The sequence below is a fragment of the Lepidochelys kempii genome, chromosome 22 (assembly GCF_965140265.1).
Source record: "Lepidochelys kempii isolate rLepKem1 chromosome 22, rLepKem1.hap2, whole genome shotgun sequence".
In the NCBI taxonomy this organism is placed as follows: Eukaryota; Metazoa; Chordata; order Testudines; family Cheloniidae; genus Lepidochelys; species Lepidochelys kempii.
The window spans coordinates 18,301,286-18,320,925 of NC_133277.1; the positions used below are offsets into that span (position 1 = coordinate 18,301,286).

At 48.4% G+C, this 19,640-nt stretch overlaps 1 protein-coding gene across 13 annotated transcripts in view; it reads left to right on the plus strand.

The window, feature by feature from the left end:
* Positions 1-19,640, plus strand: part of CEP164 (centrosomal protein 164) — a 70,657-nt gene that overhangs the window by 34,286 nt on the left and 16,731 nt on the right. For 12 of the 13 annotated variants that reach the window (XM_073321153.1, XM_073321154.1, XM_073321160.1 and 9 more), the window contains 10 exons: positions 3,909-4,115; positions 9,264-9,395; positions 11,666-11,882; positions 14,033-14,110; positions 14,353-14,484; positions 14,836-14,958; positions 15,646-15,789; positions 15,991-16,074; positions 17,175-17,243; positions 18,943-19,121. In XM_073321153.1, coding sequence (XP_073177254.1) covers positions 3,909-4,115; positions 9,264-9,395; positions 11,666-11,882; positions 14,033-14,110; positions 14,353-14,484; positions 14,836-14,958; positions 15,646-15,789; positions 15,991-16,074; positions 17,175-17,243; positions 18,943-19,121 — 1,365 coding nt within the window. The remainder of the gene's footprint in view (positions 1-3,908; positions 4,116-9,263; positions 9,396-11,665; positions 11,883-14,032; positions 14,111-14,352; positions 14,485-14,835; positions 14,959-15,645; positions 15,790-15,990; positions 16,075-17,174; positions 17,244-18,942; positions 19,122-19,640) is intronic. The other variant, XM_073321158.1, reaches the window with a different exon arrangement.

Here is a 19,640-nt window from a genome sequence, read left to right on the forward strand (position 1 = left end):
ACCCTATTGCTTTCTATTACTGGAGGCCAGCAAGCTTCCAGCATATTTATATTGCTTATTCAGGAAAATACTGGCCCATAGGTAGCGTGTTTGTTTGAGCCAGACACTGGTTGGTTGGCTTTAGCTGGGGAAGGGGTGAAGCTGGCTACGTAAAATAACCGGTCCCCAATCCCGCAGTCCTGGTATAAGCAGTGCTCCCATGGCAGGCAATGTGAGTGCGTGCAGACTGCAGAATCAGGTGACGAGACAAATGAAGAGAAGGCCGAGCTCTCTCTGAAAATGGAGGTGCAGTGGAAAGAGCGCCGTTTTTGTGCATGTTACTTGTGTATTTAAAGAGCCCCGGCTTTGACCTGGTGAGCTCAAGCGGCTTTATGACTGAATTGCATTTTCTTTTTAAACTCTTGACTCTTTCTCTGTTTTCCTCCCCCCCCCCTTTCTTTTTCTGCCCCCATGATTGCTGTTCACCAGAATATATGTGGGGAAGCCTCAGCTTTTCCCTGTTATAAGCAGACTTCCTTCTGACTCATGCCACACTCACCTTCCTTTAACTCTAAACATGAGCCCACTTCATGGGCTGTGAGCTCATTTATGGAAAAGAGGGAGAGCCAGACTTTCCAAAGACACTGGCTGCTGGATTCTTTCGAATACGTGGCCACACAAGCATGTGTAGTCATAACACGTGGCCTTTCTGCATTAGCACAGTGGAAAGGTGCTACTGGTGGAAGCTCACGTCACCCAGACACCAGTGCTTCCCCAGCTTGAAGAGGTGAAAGAGAAACTCTTCTCCCTTGCCCTCTTCTGCACAAGCTTGAGGACCAGGGGGTCCTTGTGAAGATCAGCAAATTCAGGCGGTGGCTGGAGGAGAAGGGGAGAGCCCCTTGCCTCCATTCCCCCAATGTAGGTAGTCACATCAGAAGCCCCGCAGCTGTGGGAGGATGGTGCAGGGAGAAAAGCAGTCACTTAGGTATCCTCTGTATCCAGAGGCTGATCTTTACGCCTTCCACCAAGGAGGCTGTGCTGTGTGTCAGTTCGAGAAGCTGAGGCATGAAGAGGGGAAGCTGCTTTCCTGGGTCACTGAGCGTGGAAGCAGCAAAGCCAAGACTAGAACCCAACTCTCCTGAGCCCCAGTCGTGTTTGGTTTAATGGTTTCTTTAGAGGCATTACTGTGGTGCTGTGCCCAGTGATAGCTAAGCAGTGTGTCCTTGCTGCTTCCCAAGCAAGAAAGCTGCTTTTGGTCACAATCCAGGCCGAGCTGAGAAAGGGTATGCAGCTTTTTCATCCCTCTCTCTGTGTAATGGTTGTCTCAATGCATTCTCATTCCGCTTGAGTGAAGAAGCCTGAGTTTCAGAGCCCCCAAGCTTCCTCTGAGGTCCTCGCCTTGAGTATCCTCCCAGGGTTATAGATAAATCACTGACTAGTTCATTACCTGTACCAGGGACTTTGCTGTCCAAGCAAACTAGATTAGATCTCGGGGCATGGCAGAGACCAGGAAGAACATTGAGGTGTTTCCCCTACCCTTGTCTGAATTAGTCTGGCACTTTGGTTAATCATCTTCTGCCTGTAACTGTTCTCTGTAGAACTGGTGCAGCCCAGTCAAACCTGCTTGTTTTCTGATGTCCCCTGTGACCTGAGGCCTCCTCCCACAGTGTCACCTGGCCAGTGAGAGGGCTGGCGTTGCATCATGAACTGGCAAGGAACCCACTTTGTGGTTGGGGGATCGGGGGTCTTTTTGCAGAACCCTAATGGCTGGAGCAGCTCACTGGCTAGAGCTAACTTTGCCAACCTCATGTATAGGTTACCAAACTGGAGGGTCAAGGTTTTGCATTCATGGGCTTTTCTCTTTGTTCTTGTTTTCTTGTGGCCCCCTGTCACAAGGTGGCCCATTTAGGTGAAGATCCAGCTGCCCTGTGACAGCTCAGGTGCTCTCAGTTTGGCCAATTTAGAAGGCAAGGCAGCACCTGGGGCTATAAAGGATCAGGGTGAATCAGAGAGGGAGGAGGTCCTCGAAGAGAGTTGTAGGAGGTTCCTGGAGGAAAGCTGAAGGCAGGAGAGGGGTTTGCCAGTTGGCCTCCCCAAGGCTGAGACAAGGGCTGGAGCGCTGGTGCTGAAGGCAGCAAAAAAAGCAGAGGGCCTGCTCACTTCTAAGCCAAAGAATTACAGCTGAGGGCCAGAGAGGGCTGATGGCAGGCGGGCAGTGGAGGAGCTTACCCGCTGACATCTCCACACTGGAGAGCTGGACCCAGGGGACCAGTGAGGGGGCCAAGGGGTGTGATGGGCGGTCCCTGGTGCGGATGATCTCCCAGCAAAAAGGCTGAGGGGTTCCCACTGGGAAGAGTGCATTGCAGTCCAGCTGTCCTGGCAGGAGGACAGGAGAGGATCGAAGAAGAACCTGGGTGTGGTGGAAGACGGTAGAGTGCAGTAAGTCCTAAGTCAATGGACTAGCTATTGTGGGACTTTAAGGACTACTTGCACTGGAGGTGACAAACGGTCTGCCTTTTGGGGTGTTTGTTACGGACTGTTTGTACGATGTTTTAGTAATAAACTGGCGCCCAGGAGGGGTATTTCTGAGGCAAGAGAGTTTGTGTGACATTACTGGGGACCGTGAAGGAGGGAAGCTGAGGCAGGCATGCCTGTTTGGTTGTGGCCTGCCACAGGAGGGCGCCTGGGGCCGCCTTATGAAGCCATGTGTTCCACCTGGAGTTCTGCTTACTTACTCCCTGCTGCCTGATCTGACTGTGAGGCTTTTCCACTGCTCTGTTTCCTGCTTACGCTAGAGGTATTCTGTGTGTCTGTTTTTCACAACAGAATAATTGTTCCCCAGAGGTTACTCTGTTATCCTGCCCATTCAGCCGAGACCTTTCTGGCCTATATGGGAAAAAAAGGCAGCTGCCAAATCCTGCTCCTCTGCGTGAGCCATTCTCCGAGCCCTGGCCAAATGGGCCCGTAGAACATACGTTGTCATACTATAGTCACTGCATAAACTGCAGCTTAGAGCCTTTGGCCTTTCAGAGTGAGCCCATTGTTCTCCAGGCCGGGCTGAGACTCTGCCTCTTCCCTTGTCACTACTTACTGTCTGTTTGCCAGTAGTGCCTGGAAGCTCCAATTGCGGCTGCATGGTCACCAAGCGCTTTCCCCCCGGCCTGACTCTCGTGCACTGAGGTCCTGGCACATCTTGCAAGCGAAGTGGTGATGGGCCAGTACAGAACAGGAGTAGGCGACAAGCAAGGAATACCTAGATGCTACAGGAGGAGGTGTCCTTCCCTGCCTCAGTATTGGATTCAGTCCGTGGTACTTGGGGACTCTTGCTGGAGGGGCTGTCTTTGGAAGGAAATAGAAAACTCATGCCCTGGCTGCATGTCCTTTATACTTGTCGAGGGCTCTTTTTGTAAGCGTTGCGGTATTAACCCTGGTGTGCTGCTGGTTAAATTCCAGCTTGGTAATGACATGCTGCCTCCCTGAATTCCCCCTGCTGACCCAACTGGGTACAGGGCAAGTGATATAATCACAAACAGAGCGTTGGGTGGGAGCTTAATGTGAGAATGGCTCAGTTCTCCAGTCATGCTGAGAGGAATATCAAGAGGATAAGTTGTATGGCGAAGCACATTCCATCTCTTCTCCCACCTTGGTGCTTGCACCCACCTACACCACTCTTCTTCATCCCTTGTCCTGCACAGCTGGTCAGCAGCAGCTGTGCTCCAGTCCAGAGGTGGCTACATACCAGTGGTGGTGGCAGTGATTTCTGGGAATCCTCTCCCTACCTCACGAAGGTGTGTTGAGGGGTGCTTAGCTGGCATTTGTACATGGCTTTGAGATCCTTGCAGTGTAGGTGGAGTGGTACTGTTCTCATTGCATTAGCCAGTTCTCTGTTATCCTGTTTTCAGGACAGCTTTATTTTTTTTTTCTGGCAGACAACTTGGGGAGGAAATCAAGCAAGTGGTGTCCTTGAACTGGCTTTCTGCAGAATCCCTGGAGGAAATAGCCAAGGAGCAGGAGCAAGAAAAAATGCGTTTACTGCAAGCAAAGGAGGAGAAGGTTCAGCGATTTCAGGAGGAGCTGAGACAAGAGGAGGAGGAAGAAGCTCAAGTGCTTCATCAGCAGAAAGAAAAGTCCCTCCGGTAATTTCCTTTCATACTCTAACTCCTCCCCTCCAAAACCTTCCCCTGCTGTGACTCATTGCTGGAGACCCCACGCTTGTGCTGTACCACACTCTGCCATCCCTGTGATCTTGAGGTGTCTGCGAGCGACTGTGTCTCCTGTGCAAAAGAGACTGGTGCCACTTTGCCAGTGCCTTGGGCACAGGGGGACTGGGCTGGGATTTTTGGGTGGAGACGAGTGAGGGACTCGTTTTGCTTCCTCAGGCTCTGTGCTGTGCATGACAGTCTGTGCATCTCACGGCCAATAGCGTTCCCCCATAAACACTGCTTATGGACATGATGTGAATCCTTGAAGTGTATGTGCAGAGTGTGCATCTGTGTCTGGATAAAGCTCTTGGTCTTTCCAGCATAGAGCAGGAAGCCTTTTCCTCCTAGTCCAGCAAGAAGAGCTGTGATCCGACACAAATGTAGCTTTCAGCCTATGCACCTGTCTCTCAGGTTGTAAACCTGGGTAAAGTATCCTTCTCTGTGCTCAATGGTTTACAGCACGGCAGATGTTCAAGCCTAGGCTAAGTGATGGTGATCGAATTGGAAATTGGAGCCTCAGGGCACATGGGGTTACTCCAAGAGTGCCACACGCTGAATTCCCAGGTACTTCAGAACAAGGCTTTTAGGAGTGGGGAATGTGGCCAGTTAAATGTCAAAGCCCGGTCAGGCTGCCTGGGCTTGAAGGTTACCCAGGGAAGTGAACCTTGTCAGGAGCTTCAGGTTCTCTGTTTAAAACTTTCAGTGGTGCTTCTGCACTCGGCCTCTGGGTTGTGTCTGTGCTGGTTCTGTTAAACATGCTCCTCGCAGGGTGCTGAGCAGGCCAAGTAGCATCTTCCTGGGCAGTGCTGTGGGGGATCTGAGAAATGTCAGGCCGGAAGGCACCTCAAGAGACCACTGAGTGCAGTCCCCTGCTCTGAGGCAGGACCAAGTGAATCTTCCAGCCCATCCCTGACAGGTGTTTGTCCAGCCTGTTCTTAAAAACCTCCAGTGACGGGGATTCCACAACCTGCCTTGGAGCCTGTTCCAGAGCTTAACTCCCCTTCGAGTTAGATGGCTTTTCCCAATATCTAATCTATATCTCCCTTGCTGCAGATTAACCGACTACTTCTTGCCCTGCCTTCAGTGGACATAGAGAACCACTGATCCCTGCCCTCTTTAGAGCAGCCCTTAGTGTATTTGAAGACTGTTCCCAGGTCCCCCTCAGTTGTTTGTGCTCAAGACTAAACATGCCCCGTTTTTTTTCCCTTTCCTTGTAGGTCAGATTTTCTAAACCTTTTATCATGTTTGTTGCGCTCCTCGGACTCTCTCCATATTACTCACTTTTTTCTTAAAGCGCAGTGCCGAGAACTGGACACGGCACTCCAGCTGAGGCCTCATCAGTGCCTAGTTGAGGGGCAGTCACCTCCTGTGTCCCGTGTGACATTCCCTATTAACACACCTAAGAGCATTAGCCTGTTTGGTAACTTATGACGCTTTCTGAGGGTGCCCGGGACTGTGAGTTACCCTGTTACCACCCCCTCCCCCCCCCAACTCAGTGAGGCAGGCTGTCTTGTGGCTGCTCCCTGATCCTGCCAGCCCTTCAGTCACTTAAGCATGCTCCTCTGGGCTCTGCCAGCCCTTGGTGTGCTCCACTCTCCAAACTCCCCAGAATCATCCTCCTGTAGTGTCCAGCCCCGTCCCAGTAATGAGCAGGTTTGCTGTCCCTAAGGGAGCTGTACACACACAACGGATTCAGCGGAGTATTTGCTCCTATGTAACAGCACAGCACTGTACTCTACTTCTAGTGAAAACAAGTAGGGTTATTAACAAAGGTTAAGATTTAAGAGATAGTGAGCAAAGACAATAAGAACAGCAAGTTCCTTTTAAAACAAAAGGTACAACACGTTTCTTAGCATCTACACGTAACTTTCAGTCGGCTAAAATCCTCGTCTAAAGCAATTTCTCACCTATTGCAACCTCCCAGTGTCACTAGCCATCATGGCCAGGATCCATCTTTCACAAATGCAGAAAGTGCTGTCCTGTTCTCCTCAGTGATGGATAACAAAATGTCATCTTTGTCTTCCTCTTATACCTCCAAAGTTCATTGTCTTTATACCCCAGAGAGCGAACAACCCCTGGGGTTTGGTCTCTGGTGTTTTGCACATCCCTCTGTTTACTCCATATGCAGATTTGGCCTACCATGTTTAATTTACATTTGTCTGAGACTCATCGCCTATCTGGAAGAAACCTGTTTGTGAGCTCTGCCTTAATCCAAAATGCTTGCAGCCCTGCCCTGCTTGCCATAGTCCACAAACTTTAAGTGTACTCTCTGTGCCATTATCCAAATCATTGATGAAGATACTGAATAGAAATGGATCCAGACAGATCCCTGTGGAACTCCATTCAGGATGCCTTTCCAGCTTGTGTGTGAGCCATTGATGACTAGTCTGAGAGCAATCTTCTAGGCAGTTGTGCATCCACCTTACAGTGGGTTTGTCTAGGCCAGTGGTTCTCAACCAGGGGTCTGGGGGCCTCAAGCAGGTTTCAGGGGAGCCTCCAAGCAGGGCCAGCATTAGACGCGCTGGGGCCCAGGGCAGAACACCAGGTCCCTGAGCCCCGTCAGCCGCGGCTGAAGCCTGAGCAATGTAGCTTCGTGGGCGCTCATGTGGCAAGGAGCCCCAGGCAATTGCCCTGATTGCAACCCCCTAACGCCGGCCCTGGCTTTTATATGCAGAAAACCAGTTATTGTGGCACACGTGGGCATGGAGTTGTTATAGCATGTTGGCGAGGCCCTCAGAAAGAGGTTGAGAACCCTTGTCTCGGCTATTTCTCTAGTTTGTTTATGAGAAGGTCATGTGAGACAGTATCAAAAACTTTACTGAAGTCAAGATATATGACCTGTACTGCTTCTCCCATATCCACAGGCTTGTTACCATGTCAAAGAAGGCTATTAGGTTGGTTTCACATGATTTATTCTTGACAAATCCATGCTCACTGTTACTTATCACCTCATTTTCTTCTAAGTGCTGACAAATAGAAAGTTTTTGATTATTTGCTCCATTATCTTTCTGGGTACAGAAGTTAAGCTGACTGGCCTATGATTCCCCTGTTTGTCCTTATTACCCTTTTTATAGATAGATGCTACAGTTGTCCAGTGCTCCGGCATCTTTCCTGTCCTCCACGAGTTTTCAAAGATAATTGCTAATGGCTCAGAGATCTCTTTGCCAATTCCTGAAGTATTCTAAGATGTATTTCATCAGGCCCAGCTGATTTGAAGACATCTAATTTGTCTAAGTAATTCTCAATTTGTTCCTTTCCTATTTTAGTCTCAGGTCCTACCCTTTTTACTCTGATATTCACTGTGTTATCTGACCACTGCTAACTTTTTGGGTGAAAGCTGAAACAAAAATGTAATTTAACACTTTGGTCATTGCTGCGTTTTCTGTTGTTGTCTTTCCTCCTCATTTAGTGATGGGCCTACCCTGTTCCTGGTCTTCCTTTGCTTCCCAGCATTGTAAAATGCTTTCTTGTTACCCTTTATATTCCTAGCTGGTTTAATCTCATTTTGTGCCTTGGCCTTTCTTATCTTGTCCCTAAATGCTTGTGGTGTTTTGTTTTATATTCAGAATTTGCAATTTGACCGTTTTTCCACTTTGCGTATGACTCCTTTTTTTGACTTGCAAGTCATTGAAGATCTCCTGGTTTAGTCAGGGTGGTTTCTTACCATATTTCCTGTTTTTTCCTTTGCATTGGTACAGTTTGCTCTTGTGCCCTTAATAATGGCTCTCTAAAAAACTGCCAACTCTCCTGAACTCTTTTTTTCCCCTTCGACTTGCTTCCAGTGGGATCTTACCTACCAATTCTCTGCACTTCAAGAAGGCAGACTTTATCAAATTCACTGTATTTATTCTGCTGTTTTCCCTCCTACCATTCCTTGGAATCATGAACTATATTGTTTCGTGATCAGTTTCTCTCAAGCTGCCTTCCACCCTCACATTCACAACTAGTTCCTCCTTGTTTGTCAGAATCAAATCCAGAACAGCCTCTCCTCTGATCACTTCCTCCACCTCTTGTTAATTTCAGACCAAGTCTCCAATTTGTCAGCATCCTTTTGGAATTCTAATCCTGCCCTTGAAAGTGCTTGAAACTCCTGCCCTCCCAGCTTGGTGTCATCCGTACATTTTATAAGCATACTCTCCCCTCCATTATGCAAGTCATTAGTGAAAATAGTGATTAGTGGACCCAGAACCGACCCCTGTGGAACCCCACTAGATACATCCTCCCAGGTGGATAGTGAACCAGAGGTAACTACTCTTGGAGTAGTTTTTCAACCAGTCTTGCACCCACCAAGTCGTAGTTTCACCTAGACCATGTTTCCCTAGTTTGTTTATGAGAATATCACATGGGACAGTGTCAAAAGCTATACCAAAATCAAAATATCACATCTACTGCTTCCTGCTCCTTCCCCTCTGACCCTCCCCCGCCATCCACTAAGTTAGTAATCCTGTCAAAAAAGGAAATTAGGTTGGTCTAGCATGATTAGTTCTTGACAAATCCATGCTGGCTATTCCTTGTAACCCTATTATCCTCTCAGTGCTCATAAATTGATTGTTTAATAATTTGTTGTTGGAGGAGTGGAAGATGGAGCACCCAGAGGAGATGGGGAGAGAAGCCAAGGAACAAGACAAGGGATTTGTCGTAGAAAGGGTGCCTGGAAGCAGCATAAAAAGAATTTGTTGCGAGAACACAAAGCCCAAATTGCTGCTAATCGATCCAGCCAGCCATCTGGGGACATCTTTTCATTTTCAGCTTTCACAGCACTACATGACTTTATTGAAAAAAGAACTCCTGTCGCAGGAATTTCCTGTTGGAATCCAGGGACACACTACCCCACCCCGGGCCTTGGATTCTTTAGGCTATTTTGAAAGAGTGCTGCAGAACTTTGAACCCTCCCAGGTTCTTTTGTGCCTAGGAGCCAAATTTTAATGCATAAGGACAACAAATGGGACTCCAATTCTTGGGAGAGCTTCAGACAGGCTGATAACACCTACAGGAACCAGCATCTGATCTATGGGTCTCAGAGGGAAGTTGGTTAAGGTTGTTAAAACCTCTGAATCTCTTTTCCTGCTGCTGGTCATGCAGGTCTCTTAAAGAGGAGCTGGCGAAGGCTTCTGAGGAGGAAGAGCTGCGAATGAGAGAGGAAGAGGTCGAGAAACTCTCAAAGCTACGAGCCCAGATCAGCTCAGAGACTGAGACAGAAAAGGAGAAAATAAGGTGAAAAATTCAGTGCAAGCTGTGTAAAGCTGTGGGTGTGAGCCTTCCCTTTGCTCCCTGTAAATAGAAACCCGGCCCGCTATCAGGCAGCAGAGTGGCCACACTTACAAATGTGCAGTTACTGTAGATGATGCCCCGGCTAACTAGATGGTTTAATCTCAGTATTGACAGGGTTCCCTTATAGTAAGTACTGGGGAATACTCATAACACTGCAAACATTGAGGTAAATGTATCTGTTTGTGTGTGGCAAAACTGGCCAGCTTTCTTGGTGCCCCTTGTACTTTCTAAAGCAGAAGAGGTCAGTGGGTATGGAAATGAGCAATAGCAATATCATATAGGAGGATGCCTTTGTAATGTGTATCTTCTGATTTCTTTTGGATGGCTCAGCCTGTCCGAGTATGTCTACATAGCCAACAAAACAAAAAGAAAAGGAGTACTTGTGGCATCTTAGAGACTAACCAATTTATTTGAGCATAAGCTTTCGTGAGCTACAGCTTGCTTCATCGGATGCATACTGTGGAAAGTGTAGAAGATCTTTTATACACAAAAAGCATGAAAAAATACCTCCCCTCACCCCACTCTCCTGCTGGTAATAGCTTATCTAAAGTGATTACTCTCCTTACAACGTGTATGATGATCAAGTTGGGCCATTTCCAGCACAAATCCAGGTGTCCCCCCCCCACCCCACACACACACACAAACCCACTCTCCTGTTGGTAATAGCTTATCTAAAGTGACCACTCTCCTTACAATGTGTATGATAATCAAGGTGGGCCATTTCCAGCACAAATCCAAGGTTTGACCCAACACTCTCACAAATCTTGGGAGACAGGCCAATCCTTGCCTACAGACAGCCCCCCAACTTGAAGCAAATACTCACCAGCAACCACATACCACACAACAGAACCACTAACCCAGGAACCTATCCTTGCAACAAAGCCCGTTGCCAACTGTGCCCACATATCTATTCAGGGGACACCATCACAGGGCCTAATAAGATCAGCCACACTATCAGAGGCTCGTTCACCTGCACATCCACCAATGTGATCTATGCCATCATGTGCCAGCAATGCCCCTCTGCCATGTACATTGGTCAAACCGGACAATCTCTATGTAAAAGAATAAATGGACACAAATCAGATGTCAAGAATTATAACATTCATAAACCAGTCGGAGAACACTTCAATCTCTCTGGTCATGCAATTACAGACATGAAAGTTGCGATATTACAACAAAAAATTTTCAAATCCAGACTCCAGCAAGAGACTGTTGAATTGGAATTCATTTGCAAATTGGATACAATTAACTTAGGCTTGAATGGAGACTGGGAGTGGCTAAGTCATTATGCAAGGTAACCTATTTTCCCTTGTTTTTTCCTCCCCTCCCCTCCCCCGCGACATTCTTGTGAAACCCTGGATTTGTGCTGCAAATGGCCCACCTTGATTATCCGATGAAGTGAGCTGTAGCTCAGGAAAGCTTATGCTCAAATAAATTGGTTAGTCTCTAAGGTGCCCCAAGTCCTCCTTTTCTTTTTGCGAATACAGGCTAACACGGCTGTTACTCTAAAACAAAACAAAAAGGTCGTGTGGCAGAGGGTCTCGGCGCCCGGGCTGCAGCCCAACCTTGAATGTCTACACTGCTCTTTTCAGCCTCACAGCATGGCCCGACTCAACTGACCTCGACTCTGAGACTCCCTGCTGCTGCTTTACCCCCTCCCTTCCATAGAGACATCTCTTTTGGTGACCTGAGGGCTGTGAATGAAACCCCCTTCCCTTCCCCGCACAAGTGAGTTGCACTGTCCCTTGTGATTAGGATGCTTGAGGAGATGGTTGGATTGAGTAGACCTCTTCTCTAGCTCTTTGAGGGGCATCAAGACTAATGAGAGTTGGAGGAGATAGGCAAGGGCAGGAATTGAAAAAAAACATGAGCACAATTTTCATCTCTACTTTTTATATGCATAGAGAGAGAGAGGCGCACGTGCGCCCACACACACACCCTGTATTAAACGTAGACTACAAATAGTCTAATAGCTGCCTTTGTTCTTTGCCAGGCTGCCTAATTATCCATTGCCAAGGCATACATTTTAGGTAACACGTTACTTGACTCATGTTTGAGAACCCGAGTTTGCTTTTGTTCATGTCTTTAGGCTTGCAATTTTCACTTGTACCATGTATTCCTATTGCAAGTTTGGTTGCTAAATGAAATGCAGTATTGCAATATGACTGACCTACTTCCCTGTGTCGTCTTACCGCTTATCACAAATCAACCAGGGCTGAGCAAGAGGCTGCATTGCAAAAGCTGAGAGAGGAATGGGAGTCCCTTCAGAAGGTGGAGAGGGAGAGCTTGGAGGAGAGGAAGAAGCGTGTTTTGGAGATGCTGAAGGTGGAAGTGGAGGAAGCGCAGCAGAGAGAAGCGACAGAGCTGGAACAGGAGAAGGAGCGAGTCCTGAATGAGTTAAAGGAGAGATTAGAAAGAGAAAGAAAAGAGGTGAAACTCGCATTTTTACCAGGCAGAGTCAAAACTGAGAAGGCTTGTATTGTATTGCCAACCCCATGAGATCAAATAGCACCTGCATGAGATTGGGCAATAGTTTTCTATAAATGCTGATACTACAAAGTGCTGGGGAACATAATGGAGATGCTTCTAATAGTTTCCTACCAAATGCATGGTCCTTGGGGCAGATGCCCAGGCAATGAACCACCTTACAATCTCAGACTCCCTGGTTTCAAGACCTATTGTTCTTTATGTTTGGTAAGAGGTGCATGCTGGTTCGGGCAGAAATCCTTGCCTGCAGCTGGGCCAGGTGAAGACTGACTGTACCTGTGAGAGCTGTGTGAGTAGCTGCAGGGTGTAGGCTGGGGCAGAGTAATTGGTTAGGGGTGTCGGGAATCTCTCGTGCATTCTGTGATGCACCAAACATGCTTGTGGGCTCTAGGCACTATAACTGGAAAAAACGCTTAACCTGCATAGCTGCACAAGCTGAGTAATGGTGAGACATCTCTGACTGGAACAGTCTTGAAAGAAGTGGGTGGAAACCCCCTTGATGTTGAAAAATCAGCATGGAGAATACATTGTGGTATTGGAAGGACTAGGCCTGACCTAGTCAGTCTCTTCCCATCTCTGATAGCTTCGATTCTAAATAACAGATCTCTGCTTTCAAGTGTATCGTTTTAGTGAGGCTTTTGGCACAGTCCCATATAACATTCTCATAAACAAGGGAAATGTGGTCTGTGTGAAATTACTAGAAGGTGGGTGCACAACTAGTTGAAAGATTGTACTCAAAGAGTAGTTACCAATGGTTTGCTGTCAAACTGGGGACACACGTGTGGCCAGGCCCTGGAGGGCTCTGTCCTGGGTCTGCTACTCGTCAATATTTTCATGAATGACTTGGATAATAGAGTGGAGAAAATGCTTATAAAATCTGAGGCTGACATGAAGCTGGGAGGGGCTACTAGCACTTGGGAGGACAGGGTTAGAATGGAAAACAACCATGACAAATTGGGGAATTGCTCTGAATTCAGGAAGATGAAATTCAATAGACAAGTACAAAGTATTACACCTAGAAAGAAAAAATCAAATGCCCATCTACAAAATGGCCAGGTGGTAGCACTGTTGAAAAGGATTTGAACGTTATAATGGATCACAGGCTGAATACGCGTCAATGATGGGATGCAGTAGTCAAAAAGGCTAATTTCATTCTAGGGTGCAGTAACAGGAGTGTTGAAGGTAAGACACGGGAGCTGCGAGTCCTAATCATGAGTTCTGTTTACATGGGCAAACGGATTCAGATGAAATGAACCCTCGCCTGGCCAAAGCAAGCCATTTTCCCCAGATCTGGATATGCCCTCCCTCTATCTGTCCCCCAGAAGGCTCAGGCAGCCATTGAAATTAAGGGTGCTACTGTGACAGGCTCTTTATTAGGTCCACCTGTGCTCATTAACAGCCTTGATGGGAGCTGACAGAGGGCAGCTCTAGAGGAAGCCAAAGGGGAGCAGGAAAGGGCTAGTGGAAGCGGTGGCAGAGAGCTAGGAGGCCCAGGCAGGGCAGAAGACTGGGAAGCTGTAGCTAGCTTGAGGAAGCATCTGCAGGGAGCAGCACCGGCTCCTGCACATAGTAAAGGGACTGTTTGAATGATAACTCAGCTCTGGGAACAAAGGCTAGGAACTCCTGTCTCGAGGAGAGAGAACTGTTTTGAATTCTGAAACCAGTAGCCAGATGGGTGAAGCTGGTGTGCAGTATGAATCTGTGTAAGGCCTAAATAAATTGAAGGCCAGAAAAGGAGTATTTTAATTATGACTGGAGTGTTATGGTGAGTTATCGAGGAACTCCGTGTGAGAAGGGAAACTCAGGCCACAAGAGGGATGGTGGAAACTCTGTTACCATCCCCATAGGCTTTGTCTTTTTTAAAAAGAGAACTAGTCCCTTGTAGCCAATGCGCTGTTCCAATAGTGTGTCTCATTGGTGGCAGTAAATTCAGGACACTCCAGATACCTTGAGTGCAGCTCAGACTGGAAAGGGTATGAGCCTTGCATGTTCTCAAAGGTTATGTATAAATCGCTGACTGAAACAGGGCATTTGTACATCACCTTCACATGAAATGGGGTTTTTCAAGCAGGACTTTGTTGACTCTCCTGCAGGCTGCAGAAGTGCTAGAGAAGCAGTTTGCAGCTGAGCTCCAGGAGCTGAAATCTACAGCAGAAGAGAAACACCAAAAGGTAAAAGCCAGTGTTGCTAAAACTTATAAGAAATCTGTAATAATTCTGCACTTAATAGCTTCCCTAAATGTCATTGGTGCAGTTTCTTCCACCCCCGAAAGGTGATTCTTATCTGGATCAGCACTTGGGCATGCTCCAGTCAGGGAGAGGCGAGCCTGAGTACACTGATTTTTGCCATGCTGTATACAGTGGGGTGGCCATATCTGAAGACCAAAATGACTCCCTGGTTTCTTTTGTGGCAGGTTGTTTCCAGCCTCCGGAAGCAAATAGCAGAGGCCCAGAGGAGTGAGGAGGCCCAGCTGCACGAGGAATTGGAGAGAGCAGAGCAAAAAGTGCAGCAAAAAATGTATCGAGTAGCAGAGTTTGAGCGAGAGGTGATTACTTTTGTGCAACAGCCTTGGAGGTCGATTCCCCTCTCTTGCCCCTCCCCCGCATATGCATGCTTAGCCGTGGTTGTGAGAGCTTGGTTTAAAGTCTTCCTATCTCGTGGTGGAGAGGTATGCCATAGATCAGGTAAGTTCCATACCACTGCAGACTGAGTTTCTTACCTCTGTGCTTACCCCTGCACCACCTGCTGGACAATGAGTGCACCAGGGCCGCCCTCATCTCAGTGCTGAGATGCTTCAGCGTTGCTGGAGCAGCAGTGCATGTTGGGAGTTGCTGCTCTGCGGGGGGAATCGTGCCTTACCGTGATGTAATGCGGTCTGCCTCTGTGACCACTGCAGCTCAGTGAGCTCATGAAAGAGAAACGCCAGGAAGTGGAGAAAGACCATGACCGGAAAATGGAGAGGATGAAAGAGGAACATCAGGAAATCCTGGCTAGGATTCAGGATCAGTACGAGGAGGAGGTAATGCTGCTGAGAGCCACAGTCAGCCTGTAGATGTCCTTAGCGATTGGCTCATTGTCCCAGAAATAGTTACCAGGAGCCCCATAGTGACAGTCCAGATCTGCCCCTCGTACAGCAAGTCTAAGGGTTGGAACCATGCCAGGTGGTAGATGGCCAAGCCAGTCTTTTTCCGTTGAGCAGCAGTATCACAACCTGGAATGAGTCTAGGGCCAAGGCTCTGAAGGAAAGTGTCCCGGATGGGTGTGCCTCCTTTGTGTCTACACCTGACTTGTGCACGCACACGTGAATTTTTGCATAAGAAACAAGTGCACAGTTCTTTGCAGATGCATCTGTTGTGCCTCCATCAGAAAACTTGGCCTTGAATATCTCTATGCCTCCAGTTTCAGATTACAGAATCACTAATGGGCATGTGTAGAACTGTGTGCTCCCTTTGCAATGAAAAGGTGATTTCCTCTTTCTCTGACCTGTTTCTCTCAATGTTGCCTTGCCTGTAAGAGATTGTGGTCCGATCCAATTAATCCATCTGCTTCCCAGACTGTTCGGTGGTGGGCTGCTTGCCCACAGGGTGGGGGAGACAGTGTGTGCATGTCTGTGGAGGTGGTGGGGGAGACAGCACATATGCATGTGATGTTGCTATAGACCTCTACACCTCTGCTTGCTCTTCTTTCTTGGTTTTGCATCTGGGAGGAGAGAAAGCAAAGAGCCAAGAAGCTCGAGGTGCTGAAAGGGGAGCTGGAGCGCCTGAGACAGCTCCATGATGGGGAGCTGCGGGCTTTGCAGAAGCAGCTGGATGAGCAGCTCAGTGACTTGCGGCAGAGCCACAAGGCGAAGGTGAGTGGTAACTTCCATTTCTACCATAGCTACTGTCAGCTCTGCCTGGAATAGACCATGGTCTCTGGCTCCATGAGTATGTGCGCTGGTCTCAGGAGACCAGCGTGTCACAAGATGCATTTTCAGAGATCGTTGCTGTTTGATCTTGTGGTGAAGTCTGGCTCAGCAAACCCCTCATGTCAGGCTCCTTGTTCTGCACAGGAACGAAAAGTCCAGGAGTTGGAAATGGAACTCGAAATGCGAGCAAAAGATGCCAAGGCCAGATGTGCTCAGCTGAATCACCAGGTGAGTCAGTCCTACAGGGCATTTTGAAAGTTTCCTAACTGGCACTTCTCATCTCCCCCTATTCCTTGTTGGGGGGACTGGTCAGTGTGCCTAACTGCACCCATTAAAGTCACAGGAAGGACTGGGGAGCAGAACTGGGTCAGTGCTGAATGCCCCTGGAAATCCCAGCCTCCATGTATCATACCCCTCTTTATCAGAGCCAGTGCCTTGGGCTTTCTGCCTTGCTTTGGGGGAATACTTGTGTAGGGTAAGGGGCCGCGCAAAGCCTGGTGTCATGGAAGTATGTCATTCTCAGGGTCACTTTTGATTTCGGACCGGGTCCTATTCCCCACCTGTACTGCAGGGCAAAACTAACAAGCAATTTCTGGCTTTTGGAAAGCAAAATGGGCTCTCTTCAGTACGAGAGAGAGAGAGAGAGAGAGAGAGAAGGCCGTCCCGTTGAGCTGGCAGAAATCTCTGGCTATGTGTCCTTGGCTGGCAAAAACCTGAAGCCCTGGATTGTTATAAAGGCTATAGATACCTCTGCTTCTATTATCTCTCGATTTGATAAACAGTATTTGAAAGAGGATGCTTATGAAAGGAAGGGAAGGGAACTGAGCAGTGCTGCAGATGGAAAGCTGTGTGGCTGCAGGACAGTAAGATACTACACTATGGGGAATTCTTCCATGTCTGTGTAGCTGAGCAGGGCAGTCTGCTCTTCCCACAAGCAACAGCAGGTTTCAGGCTCCATGCTTGCTGAAGCCCTGGGAAAATGGAGCATTGGGACATTCTGAAGGGCTTGCGTTGATTAGCCAGCCCTGCTCTCAGTGCCATGGAACGTAGTTGGTGTTGTGGGGCCAAGCACACAAAGGAGGGAGCTACCCAAACAGCCCTGTTTAATTTCACATTCAAGATACTGGGGAAAGGTCAAAATGAATGGGGAGAGATCAGTGAAAGAGTGGAAACATTGCTGAAGTATTTCCCAGTGGCCTTGAAAGTTGGGGCTGTGTCATGCCGAGACTTGACCCCAAGACCAACAGTGTTCTAGAGTCAACTTGCTTCTGTGCTTTGTGTCATGATGCTCCAGCATTCACTGGTTTGCTCTTCACTTCTCTATGCAGGAAGAGGCCATGAGAAAGAAAAGGCAGCAGCTTCTGGATGAAGAGAGAAAAACTGAGCTGCAGAGAAATGTACGTATGCTCCAGCTCTCGGAAGGAGCTGCTGCCCAATCATTCGTTGTATGCGTGAAACACTAGAGCAGATCAGCACAGTGGCTTTAAAAACAAGCTCAGAAATAACTCTTGAGTCCTAGATCTGAACACCCCCCTTACGGTTCTGCTTCAGAGAGGAGCACTGTATTGTTGGCAGACTGATTAGCTGGGAGTGCATTTCATCATGGTGCAAAGGGAGAGGTTACTGCACACGGCTCTGCTTTATGGAGAACAGGGTTTGCTTGTCTGGACCCACATGCTCCTTGCCAGGAACAAGGAGGCTAACTACTGCATCTGTTGCTTTTTAATCTCACTGGGTTGTGAAAACTCTAGCCTCTAACCACTCTGTTAATTTTAGAACGTCCCATGGGTGGGTGGGACGAGGCCAAGAGGTTGGCTGATGGCACCATGCAGTGTGAGGTGCTAGCTTGAACTGGGGCTAGAAGTCTCCAAAGCCAAGCTGAGGAACAGCCCGTGGAGTAGCTTGGACACTCCTGGGAAGCATGTTGACTCCCTTTCTCTGCACGTTCCCAGAAAGGGCTGGGCATGTCCTACTGTCTGCCTGCCTTTGCCTGGTGCTGATGGGCATTCCACATGTTATGGAGGGGTGATGGTGCTGCAACTCCAGTGTGGGCTTTGAGGTTATTGCAGGTGTATGGGCAGGAGTTAAGCAAAATCGAGTGGTTGTGCACCACGGAAATGGCTCCTGGAGTTACACCGTAACCTAACTGTCTGCTATGCTGTGAAGGGCATGCGCAGCAGGGAGGGAGACGGGTGCTTAGAGTGGGCAGAGGGACATGGACAAGGAGTAATGGGGTAGATCTGAACAAACGTAAATGCATGAGGTATCGAGGAAAGCTTCCAAACATTGAGATTTAGCAGACTGCTGCTTCCTCCTGGGAGCAATGGGAGCACTGCACTGCAGGGGGCAATCCTCTGCTGACCCCCGAGGAGGAGGAGGAGGACTAGATGGGACATGGTTGAGCTCTTCCATCTCTAGTGCTATAGTTTACCCATGGGGGAGCGGACACCAGTCAGGCCATCTCTTGGGAGGATGCATTAAGCATATGGCACAAGATGCGATAGGCATTGTAGGCAGATGAGGACAAGGCCTCCATGGAAGGAAGCCAATGGGTCGGTGTCAGTGTGAGCCGTTCAGGCTCCTCCCCATCCCGTGTTCCAAAATGGAGAACAGAGTCCGTGCTTGTGTCAATTACTTGGGCTTTGCCTCTTCTCTCCTCCTGCAACGCCAGGAGATGGCTGCAGTGCATTGGGAGTGAGGGAGAAGGATGAGTGTGGGCATGACAGCTGCAGGAACCCTGGCTGCTGAGCTTCAGTCTGAACTACTGCAGTCAGGTTTGTAATTTCCCCTGAGTCCTCCATCTTGCTGCCAACAGCATCCAAGTGTTGTATGTACTAGGCATAATCCAGGTCTGGAACCAGATTTCCCAGCAAGCTCATGGCTGTTCAGATCTGGAGATTCCAGGTCGGGGCCATTTCTGGGTATGGAAAAGCAGGGACAAAGACCACACACAAACACAGGTTTGACGAAGGTTTTTTGCACACTTAACTTCCATTGCCCTGCAAGCTCTGCATGCAGCACTCATGTCTCTTGCATGTTGTGTGCTTGTATTTCTGTGCTGGGGAAACGAGAGAGTGATTTTAATTTCACTTCCAGGAAGCTGCTTCAGCTGCTCAGCTCCGCCTAGAGGCGTCTAGGAAAGAGCATGCTGACCTTGTGGAATCCATCCACCAGTTGCGCAGGACTCTGGAGGAGCTTCAAGACCAGAAAGCTGAGCTGGAGTCCCAGGTGGATCTGTTGCAGACCCGAAGCCAAAGGCTGCAGAAACGGATCAGGTGGGTGTCCTAGAGATGGTCTCTGATGCTCGTATTTACACACCCACCCCACCCTCTGCCACTGACCTTCTTAAATGGTGGTGCTTCAGATTTGTGCCAGATTTATGAGGGGCAGTGTTGCTAGATGTTAGAGCAGGGTGCTGGGGGATAGAATTCCTGCGTTCTGTTCCTAGGGCTGCCATGACTCATGTGCAAGGTTGGTTTAAGTCACTTAATCTCTGTGGGCCTCTGGTTCACCCTCTGAAGCATGTATCTAGCATTCATCTTCCTCAAAGCTGGCTTATGAGGAAATGTTCGTAAATGCTTTGAGAACCTTGGGTGACTGACAGACTCTAGAAAAGACCTTTCTGAGACCTCTGGGTGGCATGCTTCCTTGTTCCTGTTTTTAAGGGTGTACATTGGCATAAACCTGCTATTGTCCCACGTAGCCGGTGGTCTTTATTACATTAAAATATTCGTGTAGACCTGATATTTACTTTGTTGGACACAAACTCAGTAGTTTATCCAGCAACACTTCTC